This window comes from Muntiacus reevesi, chromosome 16, assembly GCF_963930625.1.
Source record: "Muntiacus reevesi chromosome 16, mMunRee1.1, whole genome shotgun sequence".
Taxonomy (NCBI): Eukaryota; Metazoa; Chordata; class Mammalia; order Artiodactyla; family Cervidae; genus Muntiacus; species Muntiacus reevesi.
The window spans coordinates 53,695,888-53,721,300 of NC_089264.1; the positions used below are offsets into that span (position 1 = coordinate 53,695,888).

The window sequence follows — 25,413 nt, forward strand, 5'->3', positions numbered from 1 at the left end:
TCCTCCGCCGCCGCCGGCGTTCCTGCGCCTCGCTGCCTGTTGCAGCCGCGCCGCCGCGGGACCGCCGCGTCCTCCGCCGACTGGAGAAGAGGCGGGAGCCCTGCCGGTCCCCGCGGCTGGAAGAGAGCAGCCTGCCCGCCACGATGCGCGCCCCGCCCGCCCAGGCCGTGCCCGGGCCCCCGAACACCTGCGCGCCCCGGCCGGGCTCCGGGCTCTGAGCGCGCCGCGGCACAGGTAGGCGCTTCCTGGGGCCTCGCCCACGCCACCCCGCCGCCGCCTCCCGGGGCATCCCGGCCGTCCCCCACGCCTGGCAGGCCCCTGCGCCCCCGGGCCGGCGGAAAAGCTGGGCTCGGGCACTCCAGGGGCGTTCCTGCTGTCCTTGTCGCGCAGGGGGTGTTTCGGGAGAGGAAGTTTATTGCCACCTCGTTGTCCCCCAGTTGGACGAAAGCGAAACCTTCAAGTTCAGAGCGACCCGGAGCTCCCGCAGGCACCCTCCCTTCGGCCCTCCCTCCACTCCTGCTCGCGGTCTCCGCATCTCCGTCCTCGCCCCTCGCGCCAAGTATCTCTAGGGCTGGTGTGTTTGTGAGGCCACCGAACAGGGGGAGGGCGGCCAGAGTGACCCCAGGCCACCCTTTAAAAGTTCACGGTACTTCGCAGTAGCAGCTTGGCAGCCCCACCAGCGCGCGCAACATTTCTTTCTATGGGCACATCCTGTACCAGTCATTTTGAAACCCTGCTTAATTGTTTCTAGCAGCTTCCGGATCTGTCTGTGATTGTGAGACCCCTCTAACTTCGCCACGAGTTGTTGTTGTGGGTGTAAGGGGTGTGTGTGTGTGTGTGTGTGTGTGTGTGTGTTTAAAAGAGATGTCATTTTCTCTGAAGTTCACCTAGAGGCGGCTTTACTGTGGCTATTTCATTTAAAATAGATTATTCTCTGGAAGTTACTTAAAAAGGAAAAGAAATCGAAAGTGATGATTGTTCCTCCCACCAAACCGTTTGATTCTGAGTGCCCTGCATGAATTAATGGGTATTCATTCACTTCGTAGATGGCTCATCCTTCCTTTTAGATAATTGGGTGATTTTACTTAGCGATACTACATAATCAGACTTTGAAAGAGCATTTTAAAATTACCTATTAAAATTACCTTTTATTGGCGTATAAAGTATTTCTGCTTTATAGCCAAGTTAATAAAAGTGACCTGGCTTAAATAGGTCACATCTAGGAAACTCAGCTATCTCTAGAAGTCCAAACGTCTAAACCTCTTGCTCTGTGCTTAAACTGAACTACAGAGTCCTGGATTTAAAAAAAAAAAAAAAAAAAAAATCCCTTCTTTGGGACAACTGCAGTTCCCTCTCCTCCAAAGACTGGAGATGAGATTGGTAGGAGATTGAAGACTGGAGATGAGATTGGTAGGAGTAGAAGCATGGCCACCTCTGGATTTCCTTGTGCTTTGGGAACCTGCTGCGGGTGGGAGGGGTTGGCCTGAGGAGTGAACGGAAGAGTTGTTTTAAGGGGCTGGGAATCCACCTTGCATGACAACTCTTTATATTTCTGAACACATGATGTTCTATTACCATCTTGGTTGGGGATCCCGGAAGTAGCTGGGTTCTGCACGCTTTTGTAGAGTTGAGGTGGCTTCTCTTGCTTGGGCAGGAGGTATGTCTCCTGCTTAGCTCCGACTCGATGGACATGAGTTTGCGCAAGCTCTGGGAGTTGATGATGGACAGAGAAGCCTGGCATGCTGCAGTCCATGGGGTCACAAAGAGTTGGACATGACTGAGCGACTGAACTGAACTGAACAGCTCTTTCCTGGGAACCCTGGAGACTGTCTTAAGAAATAAGGACATGGAATGAAAAAGTTTGCATAAAATAGGATTGACTGCTTTTGTAAACAGATATTTTATAGTTGTTTCAAGTGGAAAGCTGTGGCAGTCTCGAATCTGCCTGCTTCTCTCTTTTTTTTTTCTAACAAGGTATAGGGAAATAAGGCCATAAAAAGTGCTTGCTCTCCAAATTTCTCTATCGTATCCTGTTGATAAAGCCTGAGCTAGTGGATAGTGAGTGCAGCTGTGAATTAAAGGGCACTGTGTGAAATGTTTAGGGGAGATTTCCTGAAGTGAAGACAGTGCAGTATCCTGAGACCACAGTATCGATTGAGTGCAAAGAAATATAAGAGGGATGAAGTGTGGCTCAAAGCAGTGCCTGAAGTCATCAAACAATCCTTAAAATAAATGCCTTTATGTGGACTTGTCCAGCCACTGGCAGACCAGTAAAACGGGAAAAATTCACTGGTGTAGTTATAAATTATTAGCATATTAGTTTAGCATCAAAATAAAGTTTTGCAAATGGAACTCTGCTTGGTCTGCCTTTACCTTTCCCACTGAGAGCTCTGGAGATTTCTCCTCTGTCTGTGGTCACATTTCTGGTTTGGTGTTGGTGACATTTCATGTCAGTGTTGACCTTTGGTCCCATATGACGTTGTCATGGTACCAGATGTTTGAGGAAGAAAAGGGCAACTCTGAAGAAATTATTCGGCTTGCCCCACTTCCCTTATCATCCAGCCGTTGACAATCTCTGTGTCCTACTTCCTGGGACACAGGAAGTGTCACCTGAAGACACCCTAGAAGGTGGCCTTCACCAGAAGGGCTACAGCAGCAACCAGCTGTTCCCCCGTGCACAGCCAGCTGTTGCTGGTTGGCGCCTTTCAGTCCCAGATCTTCTGGGAGCTTCTGGGATGTACCACTGGCAGGCAGTGTGGCGCGTCCCTGTTCCCCAGCATCTTCATTCATGATGGTGCCCAGAGTGGGGATACTGCTTGCAGATTCCGTCTTTGAATATGCTTTTAATTTTGTCTCACCGAATGACAGCTCTTCAGGCTCTTTTGCTGTCTTCACAGCGTTTGTCTGAGGGTCTGCAGTCTCCACTCTTCAGGTTCTGCAGATGATCTAGCATGTGTATCAGCCCGCTTGGGGGTTACACGGGTGTGCTCATGTGTGGGTACCCTGGTGTAGTTTCCGTTGACCTTTTTCTTGTCTGCTGTGCTGCTCTTCTCAGATTTAATAGCCTCATTCGTCCCACTTGATTTACCTTCTAGGCCCCCTTCTCTCCTTGGTCATTAAAATTTGGAGAAATAAAATCTGTTCATTAAAATGGCTGTGAGTCCACTCAGAAACCAAGGAGTGTTAGGTTTGTATTCCTCTGGTGTTAAAGAATTTAAGTTTTCAGTACAGATTATGAACACTTTTGCTGATTTTATTTTCATTGCTTGCTTTCCACATTCGAATAAAAATATTTTTAAACCAGGTTTTTCACAAAATACATGAAGTTTTCCATTTTCAGAGTTTTTGACATTTTCAAGCCAAGATTTCCATTTAATGGATTCTTAGATTTAAGATCAGTGTGTCCCTGTTCAGGTTTCAGATGTTTAGAAAATGATTGGTCATATTGGGGCTATGTGAAATGTTCTTGATGCTTAGATTTCAGTGAAGGTGTTCAGAATGTAGGAAATATGTTTTACTACCAGCAAAAATGCATTTAATTTTGAGTGTGCCTATTTCCTTTGAGACAAGAAGCAGCTATTTTTTGCTCTTCAAAAGATGTACCCATTTAACAACACAGTATATATATATACACACACATATATAGATATACACACATATATATATACATATACATATACACATATATATATACACACACATAATCAGTGAATCTAAACTTCCAGAGAGGGGACCTTATGGGTAAGTTGTCAAACTTAATGAATTTATACGTATAAAGTGCTCAGAAGAATGCTTGGTAGTGAGCACACAATGTATACTGCTTACTGTTATAATTGTATATTATAAGTATATTATATTATAAGTATATAAGCAACAAGTATATTGCTTACCGCTATAATTATATTGGCTTGCTTTACAGTTTGAGCATATCATCTTGACACCAGATTTAGGTTGCATGCATGCATGCTCAGTCATTCAGTCGTGTCCAACTCTTTGCAACCCCATGGACTGTAGCCCTCTAGGTTCCTCTGTCCACGGGATTCTCCCGGCAAGAATACTGGAGTGGATTACCCCTTCCTTCTCCAGGAGCTCTTCCCAACCCAGAGACTGAACCCAAGTCTGCTGTGGCTCCTGCACTGACAGGCAGACTCTTTAACACTGAGCCACCTGGGAAGTCCTCAGATTTGGGTTATTATTGTAAAATTTAGGTAGAAACATAACCCTGCTCGTCTGCTGGAATGGTAGTTTAGTGTTAGTTTCACCTGGAGATACTGTCTGATTGCAAAGAACAGAAATTTGGGCACATGGGAGGTCTGGATTCAAATCCTGCCTTCCTTATTTACTAGCTAGAGGACACTTATATAAAATGGGGATGATGAAAAGACGCTAGTGAGAGCTGTAAGAACACAGAAGAGCATATGTGTAATACCCAATACTAGTTAATAGGTAACACTGACTCTGGAGTGGAAAGGCCTGGGTCTGAATCCTGCTTCTGCCACTTGCTGCTGGTGTGACCTTGGACAAGTGACCTCACTTCTCTGTGCCAGCAACTTCCTTCTTGTCTCTCATCATTAAACTGGAGCTGATAATGATGATTATAGTCCATAATAGTTCTTATTCAGATATGGTAATAACAGTCTTTATTGGTCAGGGCTATTGTGAGTGCAAAACCTGTTAACAGACTCACGGGTAGGTGTAATTATGTGTTAACAGTTAACTCTGTTACTTTTAGGAGAAAAGTTACAGCAGCCATGCAGGGGGGAAGGTTAGACATAACCCCTAGAGGCCAACTAGGACGATCCCACCCCACCCTTTTATCCTATGCAATACCGTGGAAGAGAATACAGGAAGTGACAGTGACATTCTAAAGGACTAGGCTTGAATTAGCTCTGATTTATATAGGAAGGAAGTCATTCAAAACAGCATTACTTTTTGTGTCAAGTTAGAGAGGCTGAGCCAGGTATTGGAGCGTCCTTGATGAAGTAAAGGTTAGACCACTAGCTCCAGGAGCCATTCAGTGAAATAGCCGACTGCTTCAAAGACTTCGGGGACCTGTGAGCAGTTCCTGAATGAGCAGCACACTTCTCTGATTGGGTGGGATTCTGTGCAGGAAATGGACACATAGCCGAGCCAAGCCAGTGATCTCACTGCATGTGATTATTCAAGTGGCAGAATAATCCTGTTCAGCTGCAAGCTACTCCATCTAGAGAGTAAGAACAGGAAAAAAAAAAAAAATGTCACTGATTCTCAAGGGGAAATGAGTGTCCTTGGGGGTTTCCTGTCTCTCCGGCAGGTCCCTGACAGCTAATCAGTATTGACTGGTTCCTAACCTGGCCTGGAGCTAGAAGCTTCCAATAGCCCTCCCTTCATCCATCTATCTCACTCTCCTACCCTCCCACCGGCGTCTGAGAAGGTAAGGGCTGGACCCACAGGGGCTGCAGTATATGGCTGGTTACTGGGAAGTCCCATCCTACTCCCTGTGGTTTACTGGGAGGGAGGGAGTGGATGGGTGCTGGGAAGAGAGGGGGCTCCCAGTGGCAGCCAGCTCGCTCCCACCATCCCCTTTCTCGATTCCTGATCAATAAACCCCAGGCTATCTTCATGCATCTCTCCCACATTTATATTCCTTAAGGGAAGATCGGAGCAGCTTTCTACCCCCACACAGCCTCGGGGACATTTGGTATTTTACATTATGAAAATGAGATTCACCAGATTTTAGAGACAGAAGAAAACTTGGGGATGGTCTTGTTCCATCCTTTTGTAAGAGTAAACTTGAGATTTGGAAAAGTAATTTGTTTTCTCAACTTCACACTTGAAAGTGTTTTTGTAAGAAACCAGGTTCTTTGCCACGCTTGGAAGGGAGTCAGGGACTTGTATCGTCCTAATTCTGTCACCAAACTTGAACAAACCATTTAGCTTCTTCGGTTTCCTCACTTCCTGCATGTAAGAAAGAATTTCAAGTGGCTTTAGAGGACCTTTCTAGCTTTTAAATTTTGTGATTTTAGATACATGCTTCCAGGGGTATCTATCATGGCAGGACTCGATAACAAATTTACTGGAACGATTCTGATGAAAGAGTGTCTTTGGGTCCCACCATAGTTATGGGTTGTGGCGGGCAGGAGTTGTTGTAGAACACAGAAGATCTCTGGGAGGGGTAGGACTTCTGCACAGATGACTCTGCTATCGAGAACATGACTAGACCCTCACCAGAATAACAGACCAGAGTATTTCTGAGATATGAAGCACAGGAGACTTCCTGGAATAGATGGTTCTCCCTGGGGCCTCGAGGATGGTCACACGTTACATGCATATGATGTGGACTGAGATGGCTTAAAAATAATCTGATGGTTTGTTAGGATTGTTTGAATGGATCTTCTCTTTTATGTAACTTTTCATTGAACATTAAATAGTTATTCACCTAATCTAAGTTACCATGAATCTTATGTCAGCAGAATCTGAATTGCTTATAAATAATTAGGACTCTGCCTGAAGTAGAACTTACAACTTGATAGTTTATTGACAGTGTTAAGGTCCAGTCTGTTTTTTACAAAGAAACTAAGATGTGCCCTACCTGGTTGAAAAGTGAAAATCTGAGGACTCCAAATAGTTTTGACAGTGAAATTGCAGGACCAATTTGATGACTAATTATTTACCAAATGATTGAAATGACTAAATTGTGTAATTTTTTTTGCTTTATGTTTGTATTCCCTTACAAGAAAACTGAAAGTAATTCTGCTACACTGGTTGCCACCGTATTAATAACTGCCTCATCTACTCTTATTGATCGATCTTGGGTCTATCCTTTGTAATAATTCTAGTCACTTCTTTAAACATGTCTTGGGATTAGCAGCTGTCAACGGTTAGAACTTGAAGCAGATTCAGTTACAGGAGTGGAAGCTGAGCCAGACATTTAATGCCACTTTCACCTGTAGGTGAGAGAAAGAAAAACAGGAGAGACCTTTATTAATGGGGTTATATGAGCTTTAAGTCAGTTTTCATCATCAAGAGAAGCTTTACTTTAAAAGAAAAGAGATAGGGAATACACCTTTATGAAATACTTTAGTGCTCTAAATAAAACATGGGCTTATTTCTAAACTTTGGAACATCTAAAATTAAAAAATTCACTTTTAACCATGTTCAAATTAATTATAAAAATTCATTCTTTGGATATATGCATATATGTCACATAGTAAACATAGAGTAAAAAGAACAGACTTCACTTGTAGCTCGGAAATGGTTTAGAATTTGAATACTGATTTTAGAAGCCCCAAACCTTATGAGCCTAAGATGCTTACAGACTTGTTTAGGGACACCTATTCAAACTTTTAAAGTAAATACGATGTTTAGGTAGAAAGTGCAGCAGGACATGGTGATGGCTGCCCTGAATCACCATGGATGAAAGAGGTGACAGTTGATTGAACTAGGACTTGCCTATGAGTTGGCATTAGGTTAGAGGACAAGAGTGGGGGGTCATTGGAAGAGTCTCCTTGGGTTGTCAGTGATCCTATTTTCCCATTTCATTGGGAGAGTCTGCTTGGGTAGTCCATGACGCTATTTTGTGAGCAGAGGGACTGACTGCTTTGTTCTGGACCGCCTTTTCGATTTTTTTCAATAGCAAACAGCCAAGGACGATAGAAATAGTGTCGCTCTCAGGAAGACACTCCAGAATTTAAGGACAGACATGCTTACTCCTTATTATAAAATATTCAGTCTTCCAAATCTCAGGTGCCCCTCCTGTAACCCACTGTGGATACAGATGTCACCTGGCCTGTGGGAACTGAAGTCAGGGAGCCAGCCACAATGCTGCCTTCTGTGGCTACTGCTCTGAGTAATAAATTGTCCTCTGTCTGACCTGGGAGGCTCATGTCCTCTACCAGGAGGCTAATTTGTGGCAGGCTGACTTGTAAGTTTGCAAGCAGGGTAAACTCTCAGGCTCTCTTCAGCTCGTGACAGGTATTATGTTCCTGACAGAGAGAACAGTATGCTCTGTGGCACGGAGGCATGAGAAATCCCATCTCATGTGAAGAACCGTGTCTGGTTACGTATCTTCAGAGCCAAAAGCTGCATGTGCGTATGCGTGCATGCTTAGGCTCTCGGTTATGTTTGACTCTTTGCAACCCCATGGGCTCTTTGTAGCCCACCAGGCTCCTCTGTCCATCGAGTTTTCCAGGCATGAATACTGGAACTTGTTGCCATTTTCTCCTCCAGGAGATCTTCCCAACCCAGGGATTGAACCTGCATCTCTTGCATCTCTTGCTTTGGCAAGTGGATTCTTTACCACCACACCACCTGGAAAGCTCCCAAAGCTGCATTTTAGAGGAGTATACGTGGTTGGAGATATGGAAAGGACCAGATTCTGTTTTTGTTTTGTTTTTTTTTTCCATTTATTTTTATTAGTTGGAGGCTAATTACTTTACAATATTGTAGTGGTTTTTGCCATACATTGACATGAATCAGCCATGGATTTACATGTGTTCCCCATCCCGATCCCCCCTCCCACCTCCCTCTCCATCCCATCCCTCTGGGTCTTCCCAGTGCCCCAGCCCTGAGCACTTGTCTCATGCATCCAACCTGGGCTGGTGATCTGTTTCACCCTTGATAGTATACTTGTTTCAATGCTGTTCTCTCAGAACATCCCACCCTCGCCTTCTCCCACAGAGTCCCAAAGTCTGTTCTATACATCTGTGTGGAAAGGACCAGATTCTGAAGAGATCCTATATGCCATGTCAAAGAGTTTAGATTTTATGGGGGCTGTGATTAAGGATTTAGCAGAGGAGTGATATGATCAATTGTCTGTGTTGGTTGAGTTATTCTAAGAAATACATGAAGGCTGGATTGAGTGTGGGGGCACCTTTTCTCCAGTTGAGAAAAAAAGTCAGATTTATTTAGATGTAAAGTCAGTTAAGAAGTAGTGATAGAGTGAAAAAGGGATTTGAAGGACTGTCTTAGTTCATTCAGGCTGCTGTCACAGAATATCACAGACTGGGTAGTCTATAAACAATGGAAACTTATTTCTTACACTTCTGGAGGACAGGAAGCCCAAGATCAAGGTGCTGGCAGATTCAGAATCTTGTGATGGCTGGCTTCCTAGTTCATAGACTGCTCTCTTTTCCCTGTGTCCTTGCATAGTAGAAGCGGAAAGAGAGCTCTCTGGGTCTCTTATAAGGGCACTAATCTTATTCATATGGGTTCCACCCTCATGACCTAATCACCTCCCAAAGTCTCTACCCTTAAAAACACGATCACATTGGGTATTAGGATTTCAACATATAAACCGAGGGAGGATGGACACAAACATTCAGTCTACAGCAATGACTCCTTGGCTTTTCACTTAGCTGATAAAATAAATAGTGATGGGAGGGAAGAGAAGTTCTGGATAGGAGGGAAGTAAGACTGAGTTAGATTTAAAACAACTAAATTGAAGCCAAGATGCTGTCTGAATAGGCTATCCAGATAGAAATATTTAATGGCCTGTCCTGATCTGGAACTCAAGAAGGAGACAAACATATGGGAATCATTAGTGTTTATATGGTAGATGCTTTCTTGTGCAAGAGAATAGGTTGAGAATCAGGTGCAAACTCAAATCACTTATGACAAAGTTTCCTGGACCATAAAAATGGCAGTATTGGTAATCTCTGATTGAGACCAAGGTGAGAGATGAAGGTTGTTACAAGATGAAATAACATTTGCCTAGTACCTAGGGACCACATTCTGTCAGACCTCTCCATCATGACCCGACCGTCTTGGGTGGCCCCACACGGCATGGCTTAGTTTCATTGAGTTAGACAAGACTATGGTCCTGTGATCAAGTTGGCTAGTTTTCTGTGATTATGGTTTTAGTGTGTCTGCCCTCTGATGCCCTCTCACAACACCTACCATCTTACTTGGGTTTCCCTTACCTTGGACATTGGTTGAAGCAGGGCAAAGGCAAAGGCTAATAGAGTTTTGCCAAGAGAATGCACTGGTCATAGCAAACACTCCCTTCCAACAACACAAGAGAAGACTCTACACATGGACATCACCAGATGGTCAACACCGAAATCAGATTGATTATATTCTTTGCAGCCAAAGAGGGAGAAGCTCTATACAGTCAGCAAAAACAAGGCCTGGAGCTGACTGTGGCTCTGATCATGAACTCCTTATTGCCAAATTCAGACTTAAACTGAAGAGAGTAGGGATAACCACTAGACCATTCCGGTATGACCTAAATCAAATCCCTTATGACTATACAGTGGACGTGAGAAATAGATTTAAGGGACTAGATCTGATAGACAGCCTGATGAACTACGGACGGAGGTTCGTGACATTGTACAGGAGACAGGGATCAAGACCATCCCCATGGAAAAGAAATGCAAAAAGGCAAAATGGTTGTCTGAGGAGGCCTTACAAATAGCTGTGAAGAGAAGAGAAGCAAAAAGCAAAGGAGAAAAGGAAAGATATTCCCATTTGAATGCCGAGTTCCAAAGAATAGCCAGGAAAGATAAGAAAGCCTTCCTCATCGATCAATGCAAAGAAATAGAGGAAAACAACAGAATGGGAAAGACTAGAGAGCTCTTCAAGAAAATTAGAGATACCAAGGGAACATTTCATGCAAAAATGGGCTCAATAAAGGACAGAAATGGTATGGACCTAACAGAAGCAGAAGATATTAAGAAGATGTGGCAAGAATACAAAGAAGAACTGTACAAAAAAGATCTTCATGACCCAGATAATCACAATGCAGTGATCACTGACCTAGAGCCAGACATCCTGGAATGTGAAGTCAAGTGGGCCTTAGGAAGCATCACTACAAACAAAGCTAGTGGATGTGACAGAATTCCAGTTGAGCTATTTCAAATCCTGAAAGATGATGCTGTGAAAGTGCTGCACTCAATATGCCAGCAAATTTGGAAAACTCAGCAGTGGCCACAGAACTGGAAAAGGTCCGTTTTCATTCCAATCCCTAAGAAAGGCAATCCCAAAGAATGCTCAAACTACCTCACAATTGCACTCAGCTCACACGCTAGCAAAGTAATGCTCAAAATTCTCCAAGCCAGGCTTCAGCAATATATGAACCGAGAACTTCCAGATGTTCAAGCTGGTTTTATTTATTTATTTTTTTTTTTTTTTTTTTTTAATATTATTTTATTAGTTGGAGGCCAATCACTTTACAACATTTCAGTGGGTTTTGTCATACATTGACATGAATCAGCCATATAGTTACATGTATTCCCCATCCCGATCCCCCCTCCCACCTCCCTCCCCACCCGACTCCTCAGGGTCCTCCCAGTGCACCAGGCCCGAGCACCTGACTCATGTATCCCACCTGGGCTGGTGGTCCGTTTCACCATAGATAATATACATGCTGTTCTTTCAAAACATCCCACCCTCACGTTCTCCCCCAGAGTTCAAAAGTCTGTTCTGTACTTCTGTGTCTCTTTTTCTGTTTTGCATATAGGGTTATCGCCACCATCTATCTAAATTCCGTATATATGTGTTAGTATACTGTAATGTTCTTTATCTTTCTGACTTACTTCACTCTGTATAATGGGCTCCAGTTTCATCCATCTCATTAGAACTGATTCAAATGAATTCTTTTTAACGGCTGAGTAATATTCCATGGTGTATATGTACCACAGCTTCCTTATCCATTCATCTGCTGATGGGCATCTAGGTTGCTTCCATGTCCTGGCTATTATAAACAGTGCTGCGATGAACATTGGGGTGCACGTGTCTCTTTCAGATCTGGATTCCTCAGTGTGTATGCCCAGAAGTGGTATTGCTGGGTCATATGGCAGTTCTATTTCCAGTTTTTTAAGAAATCTCCACACTGTTTTCCATAGTGGCTGTACTAGTTTGCATTCCCACCAACAGTGTAAGAGGGTTCCCTTTTCTCCACACCCTCTCCAGCATTTATTGCTTGTAGACTTTTGGATAGCAGCCATCCTGACTGGCGTGTAATGGTACCTCATTGTGGTTTTGATTTGCATTTCTCTGATGATGAGTGATGTTGAGCATCTTTTCATGTGTTTGTTAGCCATCTGTATGTCTTCTTTGGAGAAATGTCTGTTCTCTACCCAAAGCAGTCTATAGATTCAATGCAATCCCTATCAAGCTACCAACGGTATTTTTCACAGAATTAGAACAAATAATTTCACAATTTGTATGGAAATACAAAAAACCTCGAATAGCCAAAGTAATCTTGAGAAAGAAGAATGGAACTGGAGGAATCAACCTGCCTGACTTCAGACTCTACTACAAAGCCACAGTCATCAAGACAGTATGGTACTGGCACAAAGACAGAAATATAGATCAATGGAACAGAATAGAAAGCCCAGAGATAAATCCACGAACCTATGGACAGCTTATCTTTGACAAAGGAGGCAAGGATATACAATGGAAAAAAGACAATCTCTTTAACAAGTGGTGCTGGGAAAACTGGTTAACCACTTGTAAAAGAATGAAACTAGAACACTTCCTAACACCATACACAAAAATAAACTCAAAATGGATTAAAGATCTAAATGTAAGACCAGAAACTATAAAACTCCTAGAGGAGAACATAGGCAAAACACTCTCCGACATAAATCACAGCAAGATCTTCTATGACCCACCTCCCAGAATATTGGAAATAAAAGCAAAAATAAACAAATGGGACTTAATGAAAATTAAAAGCTTTTGCACAACAAAGGAAACTATAAGTAAGGTGAAAAGACAGCCCTCAGATTGGGAGAAAATAATAACAAATGAGGAAACAGACAAAGGATTAATCTCAAAAATATACAAGCAACTCCTGAAGCTCAATTCCAGAAAAATAAACGACCCAATCAAAAAATGGGCCAAAGAACTAAACAGACATTTCTCCAAAGAAGACATACAGATGGCTAACAAACACATGAAAAGATGCTCAACATCACTCATCATCAGAGAAATGCAAATCAAGCTGGTTTTAGAAAAGGCAGAGGAACTAGAAATCAAATTGCCAACATCCACTGGCTCATCAAAAAAGCAAGAGAGTTCCAGAAAAACATCTATTTCTGCTTTATTGACTATGCCAAAGCCTTTGACTGTGTAGATCACCATAAACTGTGGAAAATTCTGAAAGAGATGGGAATATCAGACCACCTTACCTGCCTATTGAGAAATCTGTATGCAGGTCAGGAAGCAACAGTTAGAACTGGACATGGAACAACAGACTGGTTCCAAATAGGAAAAGGAGTACGTCAAGGCTGTATATTGTCATTCTGCTTATTTAACTTTTATGCAGAGTACATTATGAGAAACGCTGGGCTGGAGGAAGCACAAGCTGGAATCAAGGTTGCTGGGAGAAATATCAATAACCTCAGATATGCAGATGACACCACCCTTATGGCAGAAAGTGAAGAGGAACTAAAAAGCCCCTTGATGAAAGTGAAAGAGGAGAGTGATAAAGTTGGCTTAAAGCTCAGCATTCAGAAAACTAAGATCATGGCATCTGGTCCCATCATCTCATGGGGAATAGATGGGGAGACAGTGGAAACAGTGTCAGACTTTATTTTGGGGGGCTCCAAAATCACTGCAGATGGTGACTGCAGCCATGAAATTAAAAGACAGTTACTCCTTGGAAGGGAAGTTATGACCAACCTAGATAGCATATTAAAAAGCAGAGACATTACTTTGCCAACAAAGGTCCGTCTGGTCAAGGCTATGGTTTTTCCAGTGGTCATGTATGGATGTGAGAGTTGGACTGTGAAGAAAGCTGAGTGCTGAAAAATTGATGCTTTTGAACTGTGGTGTTGGAGAAGACTCTTGAGTGTCCCTTGGACTGCAAGGAGATCCAGCCAGTCCATCCTGAAGGAGATAAGTCCTGGGTGTTCATTGGAAGGACTGATGCTGAAGCTGAAACTCCAATACTTTGGCCACCTCAAGCGAAGAGTTGACTCATTGGAAATGACCCTGATGCTGGAAGGGATTGGGGGCAGGAGAAGAAGGGGACGACAGAGGATGAGATGGTTGGATGGCATCACCAACTCGATGGGCATGAGTTTGAGTAAACTCTGGGAGTTGGTGATGGACAGGGAGGCCTGGTGTGCTGCGATTCATGAGGTAGCAAAGAGTCGGACACGACTGAGCGACTGAACTGAACTGAACTGAGTACCTAGTGAAAGTAAGCTGTTATCAGTGGCAACAAGAGTATTAGAATGTGGTCGCTGACACCAAGAGGTCACGCGAAATTGTCCAAAGGATGCGTGGAATGAGAGGATGGAGTCAAGCAGGTGGCGAAAGCCATCAGGGAACTGAAAAGAAGCAACCAGAGAAGAGGAGAAGCAGAAGAGTTTCAAACAGGATGGAGTGATCAGCACTGAGAAAGTGGTCTGGAGGGACAAGGCCGCTGAGGACTTAAAAGCCCCATTTGGATTTCACAACCCGAAGATGTGGGTGACCCTAACGGGAACAATTGTGGTGGCTCCTCATTGCTTCTGGTCAGTCCAGACCGTGGATGGAGGAAAAAGTGGAGAGAGCAGTGGAGATTTTACCTTGAAGAAAGTTGTGTAGGAAAAGAGGAATTGGGGCCAGGGGACTTTGAGGTCAAGGGAGAGCATATATATATATATATTTATGAAATAATCTTTATTCACTCTTTTAACATGTAGCACCTATTGGGCTTCCCAGGTAGTAAAGAATCTGCTTGCCAATGCAGGAGACATAAGAGATGCTGGTTTCTCTCTCTTTCTTGAAACATGTATATTATCATATGTGAAACAGCTCGCCAGCCCAGGTTGGATGCATGAGACAGGGTGCTCAGGGCTGGTGCACTGGGATGACCCTGAGGGATGGGGTGGGGAGGGAGGTGGGAGGGGGGTTCAGGATGGGGAACACATGTACACCCAAGGCTGATTCATGTCAGTGTATGGCAAAAACCACTACAATATTGTAACGTAATTAGGCTCCAATTATAAATAAATAAAGAGAGAGACGCTGGTTTGATCCTAGGGTCGGGACGAACCCCTGTAGGCGAGGCACGGCAACCCACTCCAGTATTCTTGCCTGGAAAATCCCGTGGACAGAGGAGCCTGACAGGCTACAGTCTATAGGGTCAAAAAGAGTCAGACACGCACATAGAGCCTATTCTGAGTCAGGCTCTGTGCTGGACCCCAGGACACAGATGAATAAGAGGTGGTCCCTGTCTTCATAGACTTTCTTCTAGCATGTGTCTATATGCTCAGGGAATGCATGAGAGAATGAAAGTCCAGGGGAGCAAATGCGAAAAGAAGAGAGCTTGAGATCCTGTGGACAACTCAACTCTGGACAGAAAGGTTTTGTTATCCAGTGGAATAGGAGGGTGTTAGGATACATCAAATGTGGTTGTTGAAAATCACCCATAGAGAAAGGAAAATTACCCCTTAAGTGAGTTTGAGTCTCATACAAAAAACACCCTCTGTTGATGAGAAGAGACATGGGGTGTATATAGTACATGAATGAAACAAAATATTTGTGATGGTGTTTAGAGCGTAACAGTCACCAAGTATGTGTTAATGGAATTTGAATTCGTGATTCAGAACCTCTAGACTACATCGGGGAGAGCCTTTAAAAATTCAGTGGTATTATAAGTGATAAGGTCATTTGTTGAAAACTGGCCTGGTTCAGTAGATTGTCATGATAGATAGCTGACATTTGTTTCTTGCAAGATTACTTATTTGGGGGGAGCCACGTACTGAATTCAGTCATCTTAAAAAAATGTCTTGAAATGGACGTTAAATAATACAGCAGGGTTTAAAGCTGTCCAAGCAGGCTATCTTACTTTCTATGGAGCTGGTCTCTGCTGGTTCTGTGAGGGGTGTGTTTAATAGGAATCTCCCGTCGGGAGCTTTGTAACCCCTAGTGAGTGTGACAGTTACAGCATTTTTAGGTTTTATATATAATACAATTTGAAGAAAGCTCTTTCTAGGAAGAGCAGCTTATTTGAGCTAATATCCATTTCTTCGTCTATTTGGGTTTCAGACTCTCAAGCTCTGAAATAATATCTCTTTGAAAGTAGCTATTGCCATGACTTCATTAAATTCTAATGCCTCTGTTTTTCTCCCGCAGGATTCAGAAGCATGTGAAATAGATTGCTTGGTCTAAAATAGAAAAACAGTGGCAACGTTTTGCTGAGTTTCCAGACCTTTCCCAACATGGAACCAATAACCTTCACAGCGAGGAGACACCCGTTGCCTAACGAGGCCTCGGTGGACTTCGGCCTCCAGCTGGTGGGCTCCTTGCCTGTGCATTCTCTGACCACCATGCCCATGCTGCCGTGGGTGGTGGCGGAGGTGCGCAGGCTCAGCGGGCAGTCTTCCAAAAAGGAGCCTGGCACCAAGCCAGTCCGCCTTTGTGTTTCGCCGTCTGGATTGAGATGTGAGCCGGAGCCAGGAAAAAGTCAACAGTGGGATCCATTGATCTGTTCCAGCATCTTCGAGTGTAAGCCTCAGCGAGTTCACAAGCTGATTCACAATAGTCACGACCCAAGTTATTTTGCTTGTCTGATTAAAAATGATGCAGCCAATCAGCAGAGTATCTGCTATGTGTTCAAAGCCGACGATCAAACAAAAGTAAGTGGAGGTGGGGATTAAAAAGGTGGGTGTGGCTGGATGGTCTTTATTATATGGGGTTAGAGCATTTACGCGTACTAGAATTAATAAGGAGCTAATGCTGCAGTTATACAAGATTATTTCACTGGATTTTGGTTTACGGGGATAGTTTCTTTATAATATTTAAGATCATTTGATAATTGATATTTTATCAAAATGAGAAGTTTATGAGTTCAAAAATTCAACAGAGAAATCTTTTGAAACATATACAGAAGAGCTGAACTACTAGGAGTCAGATCGTTTAAGATGTGTGTCCTAAAGTAGTGCTTCTCAAGCAGAAATGTGCCCATGAATGACCTGGGGAATGCAAAATATGATCCAGTAGGTCTGGGATGGACCCTGAGACTGCATTTCTAACAAGTTGCCAGATGATGTGGTCACTGCTCCTTTGCAGATTGCACTTTGAGTAGCAAAGTTCTAGATCAGCGAGTTCTACATTTTTGATGCTGTTAACAAGAATATATTTATTTGTATGCTGTATAAGAGTCTTATTAGCCAGTTTCCCAAAGTATCATGTTCGCTTAGGCAGAGATCATTGGTAAAAAGTAGTGGCTACGAATCTGTTTTGATACTTGCAGGCATTTTTTGTTTTGTTCTGTGTTTGGTTTTGGCCACACCTTCAAGTCTGTCCTCACTGGCTTGTTGTTGTGATATCTTATGATATGGCTGAAAAAAATACTATAAAAGGAATGATAAAAATCTCACCCGCTCTACTCTTTTCTTGTTTATTTGTGCTTGTATTGTTGTGAGCGTTTGTTTGCAGTTCTCTGCAGGACTCCTTTGAAGCCACTTGGCTGTTTTGTGAGAGTTAGTTTAGGTATGGTTGAAAATATAATCCTGACAGCCACTTTCTCAATTGTGCCTCTGTAAACTGAGCTTTGGGGCCGCTTCGGAAAGCAGAGAGGCAGGTGAGGATGCTCACCCTGCTGGTGAGGAATGCCCACGCTCGTCTTGAGTGCCTTGTGAGACTGTGGGGTGGGCCTATGCGGCTGTTCCTACATGCACCAAGGCAGACTGAGGATGATAATGCCAGTCCTTGTGGCAAACATAGCATTAACATGCATACATTACCTTGTGTAAAATAGATAGCTAGTGGGAAGCTGTGTATAGCACCAGGAACTCAGCTTGGTGCTCCGTGATGACCTAGAGGGGTGGAATGGGCAGGGTGGGAGGGAGGCTGAGGAGGGAGGTGATGGATTTATACTTACGTCTGATTCATGTTGTTGTACAGGGGAAATTAACACAACCTTGTAAAGCAATTATCCTCCAATTAAAAAAAAAAAAGTCAGTAACTGTAAAGAGAAATGCTAATGTTTTGTCCCTACACCACACTGGGTTTTTTTTTTTATACCCTCCAGGGTGCACAAACCTCATTTGAAAATTCATGCTTTTGGCCAGGCAGTTAAATACCGCTTAGTCTGTGGCCAGGACATGTGTCGGGAACTCAGAGAATGGCGTTCAAACACACTGGAGCGTAAGGAAGGCTTTTTGAAATAATCGCTCACCTGGAGCTTAAAACCACTATTTTACATATAGAATTGGATATCTTCTTATTAAAAAGCAGTTGATGTTATTGTTCGTGAATCTCAGCTGGGACAGCGGCCTGGCTCAGAGGTCCAAAGGACTGACTTCCAGGCCCCCAGTCCTGTCTCCCATCTATAAAGTCAGTGGCCTTAGGCAACACCGAGTCTTTCTTTATCTGTAAAATGGAGTATTTACAGACTCCGTCTTAGAGAGCTGCTGGGAGGACCACATGAACTAGAATGGGACCTGAAACTAGGAAACATTTATGCCAATAAAAATTTTCATTAATGAAAGTTTTATCAGAAGCAGATTTTATGCTAATTTCATTTCAAATCTTAAGCAAAAACAAAAAGACCAAGATGAGCATCTTCAGCTCTCAGGATGCAATCCTGGTCAACCTTGAGCAGCATTTTTACAAACCGGACATTAAAAAAAAAAAAAACTGCGTAAGTGAACTTAATGGTGCTCTTATTTGGGCACATTCCAGGATGAAAATTAGAGGACTGTACAGCCTGTTCTCCACGGCAGCTCTATATAAGGACAGTTTCCTTGGGGGCAGTCTCTGCACGGAATAGCTGTTCCGTACTTTAGACTTCTGACTCTTTCCCAAAATCTTTTATAGGCATCTGAGAACGGGCTTCCAGCCAGTCATTCAGCTACCTGACAGGAAGAAGAGATTTATAACTAAATTCTGGAACTGGGGCTTCGAATCGTGCTGAAAGTAGAGAATTGACCTCACTCTTTGTTCTAAAAAGCCACGGTAGAAATATGAATCTGTCCTGAAGTTATCTTTGGCTTGCTTGCAGTTTTTACAAACATAAATGGCCAGTACTTGGAGTAGTAAATTGCTGTCATCCCGCTCGTTTCATAAAAGAGTAATTTGTAACAGAGGCATCTCAATCAGGGCTTCTCTTGCTGAAAACTGAATGGTGAAGCAAACTGGCCCCGATTCTGGCCGGTGCGATGCTGTGTTCTTGGGTCATCCTGGCACCCTGCCTCTGCGCAGAGCATTATCTACTGTGGGAGCAGGTTAACCCGTGTCATCGTTTCTCCAGACTATTTGTAACGTTTGCTCAGAGAAATATTGCTATAGATTAAGGCCTCTTCTAGATAAGTGAAATCAGTATCCACCCGTGTTTGCCAGAGAGTATATGCATTTACTGCCAGGGTCATAAGCACAAAACCACCATGTGAGATGAGAGGAAATCTTTGAACAGCATGTAGATTAACTTACTGAAGAAGGTCTGAGAAGAGACATGAAAGGGAATAGTTTTATAAGCATAGCATGAGACTGTGTTTCCCATTGTATGCTTCATAGAATATACTCAAAATGCTCCACAGAGAAAGGCCTCCATGATCAAAATACATTAGGGCAGCATTTCAGACTTTTTGATCTGAAGATGCTTTCCACTCTTAAAAATTATTCAGTATCCCAAAGAGCATTAATGTGGGTTATATCTAGTAATACTTACTATATTAGAAATTAAAACAGAGATATTATAAAGGTATTCATTTAAAAAGTGATAATAAGTTCCTTATGTGTTAGCCTGAATAATATTTTTTTGTAAAAATCAATTGTATTTTCCCCCAAATTTTAGTGATTAAACTGGCATCGTTTAATTTTGTTTGCTTGGTTTTTTGGGTTTTTTTGCTAATCTCTTTCGTGTCTGGACTAGTGGTCAACTATTAATTCTCAGCTGTTTGTGATATGTTGTTTTGGTTGAGTATATTAAGAAAATTTGGCTTCACACAGATAATGTACTAGGAAAATGGAGAAATATTTTTGAGTCTTTTTAGAAAATTGTGGATATTTTTCTTTAATGCTGTACATAAACTAGACAAATGCAATTTCTTAAAGGCTTATTGCAGTGTACAATCCAGAACCATATCAAAGCACTTTTTACACTTTGTTAAAATCCATTAGTCTGTCTTGTGCTTTAATGAATATTTTAAGCACGAATGATTCTGTAACATAATGCAGTGATTATTCAGAAAATATTGGTTCACTGAATTATACAGACCATACTCTAAAAACTGTTGTATTAGGGAAACAATATATTTTCTATTCCGCTCTTTAATTGTACATTTGTCCATTAAGTTTCAAATTTATTGAACCATGAATTACATTTTTCTCATAACATCCAAGAACATCCCTCCAAACACATGTGGACACAGTAGCATAAGGTTCTGAGTTAAAGTTTAATTTTAAGTTAGAATCCATGGCAGGAAATTTAAAAAATCCACACTGGAAAACAGATAGCTACGTGGGTGACCCTGAGTAGGTTTTTACCCCATCACATGACAGAGAAATTAAGAGTTCCTCCTGGACTCAGCCTTAGGAAAAGCGTACAGTCTAAGAGAATTATCTCACTATTCTTTCCTTCTCCAGTTCTTCAGCTTTGTCTCTTCTAAGAACATCAACTTGGCCACTCATTGAGTGTTACTTCAGATCACTCAGAAGAGTATTTACATTTTAGTCCTTTTTTTTTTTTTTTTTCTTAAAAAGATCTACAACGTAAAGAGCTCTGCTTTCTTTAAAAGGATTTCCAGCACTGAGTTGCAGGCAGTGGAAGTGTTAGGCTGGGTCTTCTGACTGTGTATGTTGCTGTTTTATGTCAATGAATGGAAAGAATGGATTTTGAATGAGGAATGACAAGGGTTATTGAGCTGATAAATGGAGGAGAAGTGTAGGCTGGTGTTAGGTGAGGGAATGGACAGTTCATGGGACCAGGGGAAAGGCAGAAGTTGGGGTGTGTGGGAATAGTTTTGCTATAAGGACCCACTCTTCTTCAGCTGACTTATACTTGTAACCTGTCCTGGATTTTCAAACACTGTTTCCCACTTTAGTTAGGGCTGATCTGGGCACAGCATGGGGGTTTCGTAACTGGGACGGATGTCCTGAATGAGCAGAGCTTCCCCTCCCCCGCCCTCCCTAAGAGCATCGTGGATTTGCTAGAATCTTGCCAGCTTCCTTTCTCCCTTTTCTAAGGAGGAAATGTTATCTCTTGCTGCAAAATAAGGAAGTACTAAAACCTTCGGGAGGAGGAGGACAGAAAAGTATGCCAAGGGAGCCTGGGGTCAGGGACAGAGGAGCTTGGGAGGGTCTAGAAAGAAGTCTACTTTCAGAAAGACTTTTCTAAGTGCTGCTGAGGAAGGCATGGTTGAGAGGATGTCAGTGTCCTTTGCAAGAATGGATTTCCTTTTCTATGATTTTTGGCAACAAAACGGCATTTCTTGAAAGTGAGCTATATCTGAGGCTGAACCCTGTGGGCACCCATACTGCTCGTTTTAGGAGTGCTTAACTATTGGTGAATTTAATTTAAGAGCAATAAAGGTTTCCTTTTGAAATTTCCAGTACAGGACCAATGTATTCTCACATGAGACCCTCTAAGCACACCGTCTTTATCAGTAACTGATGGACTGCTACCCCACCAAGCCTCTCTGGATTCATTATGTTGCATATCAATTGAAAAGGTGGTCTACAGTTATTTTCCTGTGGTTAGCAGCTTTACTCCTTAAGTCCCCTATGTAAGCCCAAGTTGCTTTGGCTGAGTTTTATGGTTTAATTAACAATTTTAAAAATTTTGGTTTTGATCATAGCTTTGTTCCGGTTGCACTTTTACCCATCATTCATTTGTCTTAATAATTCCCCATCTGCTTGGAATTTTAAGTTAGTGACTTAAAATATGCATCATTTATTTCAGGATGTTCAATAGAGACTGGCTTCGGTGGCATCTCTTGCTTGGCTGTTACATTTGGTGGCTCATTACTTTCTTTCTTTGCTGGAGTGAAGATTGAAATTATAACACTGAGCTGGAGTGTTTTTGTTCCTGAGGGTGATTATTCTGAAGAGCAAAGTATTATTTTGCAGCTCTTCTAATCTAGCGCCTTTCTGCATTGAGTGTTCATAATTTTTAAATATCAGACAAGAATCTTTCTTTGCTACTCAGGGAATGGTTCTGAGAAGGCTTTGTGGCATATGTTCCGGAGGATTTTTTCATGGATATTAAAACTGCCACGGGGCATCTTTTATCCCATCCTGGTTGTTACATAAGATTTCATTTGGGGGCCCACTCGGTGGCTATGACCGAGGGCCTGGGTGCACGGAGCAGGGTGTCCGTGTCGACCCATCAACACTTGACTGTCTGTCACACTAGACAGAAGCCGGTTGCTTGGTGCAGGGGTTGGCAGGGACTCTTTTTCATCTATAAAAAGAATGTCCTGGACTGCATGAACTCCAAAGTATTTATTGGAAGGTTTGGCTCCATGACACAGGATTGATTATGCAACTTATTTTTGACTTTGAGAGTTGAGTCTTAGGGTTTCAAAAGCATCCACCTTGTGATCAGTGTCTAGATAATTTCTTTAGATGTCTTTATTTTCAATGCATATCACTTTTTATAGCTTTGCATTTTTCCGTGATTGCTTTGCATTGGTAATTATTTTTATAATAAAAATCCATTCCTAAGAATAGATTTTACAAGCGCCTTGAACCTAAAGTTGACTAGTGTCTTAGAAGGACTTATTTATAGCCTAGACCTCCAGTGTCCAGGACAGTCATTGGTAGTTATCTGTGGCTGCTGAGCACTTGGAGTGTGGCAGGTCTGAATTGAAATGTGCGGTAAGTGTCAAAACAGTGGATTTCAAAGACTTGGTTGGAAAAGAGAAATGTAAAATATCTCAATAATGTTCTATTTTTGTTGCATGTTGAAACCATAATATTTTCTATATATTGGGTTAAATCAAATATAATAATAACATTAATTTCATCTTTTACTGTATCTTTATGAATGTGCCTACAAGAAAATTTTAAATTACATATGTAGCTTGCATTTTCTACTAGTCAGCCTTCGACAAGCTACCTAGAAAAGATTTCTGGAAATAATTTGAACGTTTATCACAGAGTGAGTTCAGATTTTCTGCTTTCCTTTGCTGCCTTCTATTTGTTAGTGATAGAATTTTGCTCAAAGTTACTCTAAAAAAAAGTCCCATTAAACACTAGGACCTGTTTTTAATTCTAGGTGCATATTACAGTGGTTAAGAACTCTGTGGGCTGCTAGTTTGGAATATGGTGAAAGAGATAAATCTCTTGTTTCTAATTTTTCTCTTTGCTGAGTGCTTTCCCCCTTCTGGACGGTTAACTGTCCCGCTAACTGCAGCCTGTGATCCTGAACCACCAACCAGAGCAAGCCAAGTGGAGACTAACCCCAGCTCAGAGAAAGTCTCCGAAGAGGCTGGATTAGGAACGGGGCTTGGGGGAGGACTTCGACACAGGATGTACCAGAAAACTCACATGTGACTTCAGGGCAGGAAAGGAGCTGCTTTCAGTTCCAGCAGAACATCAGAAGTCATCCTTTCCTGTGCTCAAGTGATGTGTTTGAAATGTGGCAGATTTTACATTAATTCTTTCTTTGGAATGCAACTGATGTACATTTACTTGGCTGGGTGCTAGGGTACAAAGTCAAGTAAGTCATGATTGCCCCCTTAAGAAGTAGCATGATGCTTTATGTGCCAAATATAGATTCTGAAGGCTGTACCGCCGGGAGTTAGCAAACATCTGTAAGTTATAAAAGAGCAAATTTGAGAGACTGTGAGGAGGCCTAGTGTACTCATAATAAGTGCCTGAAGTTATGTGAAAAGCTACTCTATACAAAACGAAGTAGACAATTTGTAAATTGCTCCAGAGGGCAGAACTAGGAACAAGAGAAATTTCTAGAGACTGATTTTTGGCTCCTGTTGACAATGATAGCTGTCAAATAATTAAATGGGTCATATTGAACAATGGACATGGCTGGAGGTTTCACCTGGCGAGTCATCATCTTTCTGTGTCCACACATACTACCTGACAAACGTTCCCTTTTGTTTGAGAAAGCTGAATTGTTCCTAAATCTCTTACCCTGCAATGAAGTTGTTTTCTGAAATGTTTAGTTCTTTGTCATAGGTCTGTCTTCTGGAGGGACCTGCCAAATGTAACTTGGAAGACATTTGAGTGGGTTTTAAAGATCCTCTAGGTATTTCCCAGGCTGATAAGTTTGGTGCAGATTGAATGGACGTCCTCAGTAGAGGACTTCCCAGGTGGTGCTAGTGGTAAAGAACTTGCGTGCCAATGCAGGGGACAGAAGAGACACAGATTCAATCCCTGGATCGGGAAGATCCCCTGGAGGAGGGCATGGCAACCCACTCCAGTATTCTTGCCCGGAGAATCCCGTGGACAGAGGAGCCTGGCGGGCTATAATCCATGGGGATCGCAAAGAGTGGGACACGACTGAAGTAACTTAGTACCCACTCACGCACAAGTTGAGGATAGAGCACGTCAAGCCAAAGTGGGGCAAAGGCGTGCAGAGCTGTCCATTGCGGCTGGAGCTGCTGTGACGTGATGTTTTGCAAATTTCACGGTCAGAGATGCCACAGGAAGCAAAGACTGGGGTCAGATTTTACAGGACTTGAGCTGCCTTCTTAAGGATGTTGGGTGTTTTTCTTAAGAAGGTTGTGCTGTGTCAGCCATGAGAGGTATTAGGGAAGTGAAATAACTAGATTTGTTTTCAGATTTTGAAGTAGTGAGATGAGATAGAAGAGGGAGATCAGTTAGGAGGCTATCACAGTAGTCGTGTAAAAAATCAAGCAGTGTCTTGATCCGCAAGTATTATACAAAGTGGTTCATTTCTATAAACCCATGTTGATGTTGATGTCTTCCGATCACTTTCTCCTCCGGTACCCAGAAAATGTTTAATAGTCTGTTTATTGGCCTCTAACAGAAGAGAAGGTGATGGCACCCCACTCCAGGACTCTCGCCTGGAGAATCCCAGGGACGGAGGAGCTTGGTAGGCTGCAGCCCCTGGGGTCGCTAAGAGTTGGACACGACTGAGCAGCTTTGCTCTCACTTTTCACTTTCATGCATTGGAGAAGGAAATGGCAGCCCACTCCAGTGTTCTTGCCTGGAGAATCCCAGGGACGGGGGAGCCTGGTGGGCTGCCGTCTATGGGGTCGCACAGAGCCGGACACGACTGAAGCGACTTAGCAGCAGCAGCAGCAACGGAAGAAAAAGTCAGATAAGACTTCCTGTCCTGCTGATGCTGACCTGCTTGGTTCCTAAAGAATGATGGGAAAAATAACGCAGAACTGAAATTCTTGGTCTGCTTTTGCTTAGCCTTCTAAACATTGGTATCTCCCGTCTTAAAAACAAGCCATCCTCTAACTGCATTTCACATCCAAACTTCCTCCAGTAACTGGTCCAGTCTTCTGCTCCACTTTTCAAGAACTTCCATGGTGGCTACCTTTGCTCCTACTTGCCCATTTTATT

The 25,413-nt window shown here is 42.7% G+C and overlaps 1 protein-coding gene across 7 annotated transcripts in view; it reads left to right on the forward strand.

Annotated features, from left to right (window-relative positions):
- The window catches only part of TBC1D1 (TBC1 domain family member 1), a 227,330-nt gene continuing 201,917 nt past the window's right edge, over positions 1-25,413 (forward strand). For 3 of the 7 annotated variants that reach the window (XM_065907585.1, XM_065907587.1, XM_065907589.1), the window contains exons 1-2: positions 2-234; positions 16,048-16,550. In XM_065907585.1, the coding sequence (XP_065763657.1) occupies positions 16,134-16,550 (417 nt within the window). In that variant the 5' untranslated portion in view covers positions 2-234; positions 16,048-16,133. Of the gene's footprint in view, positions 235-16,047; positions 16,551-25,413 lie in introns of all 7 variants that reach the window. The other 4 variants (XM_065907590.1, XM_065907592.1, XM_065907586.1 and 1 more) reach the window with 3 other exon arrangements.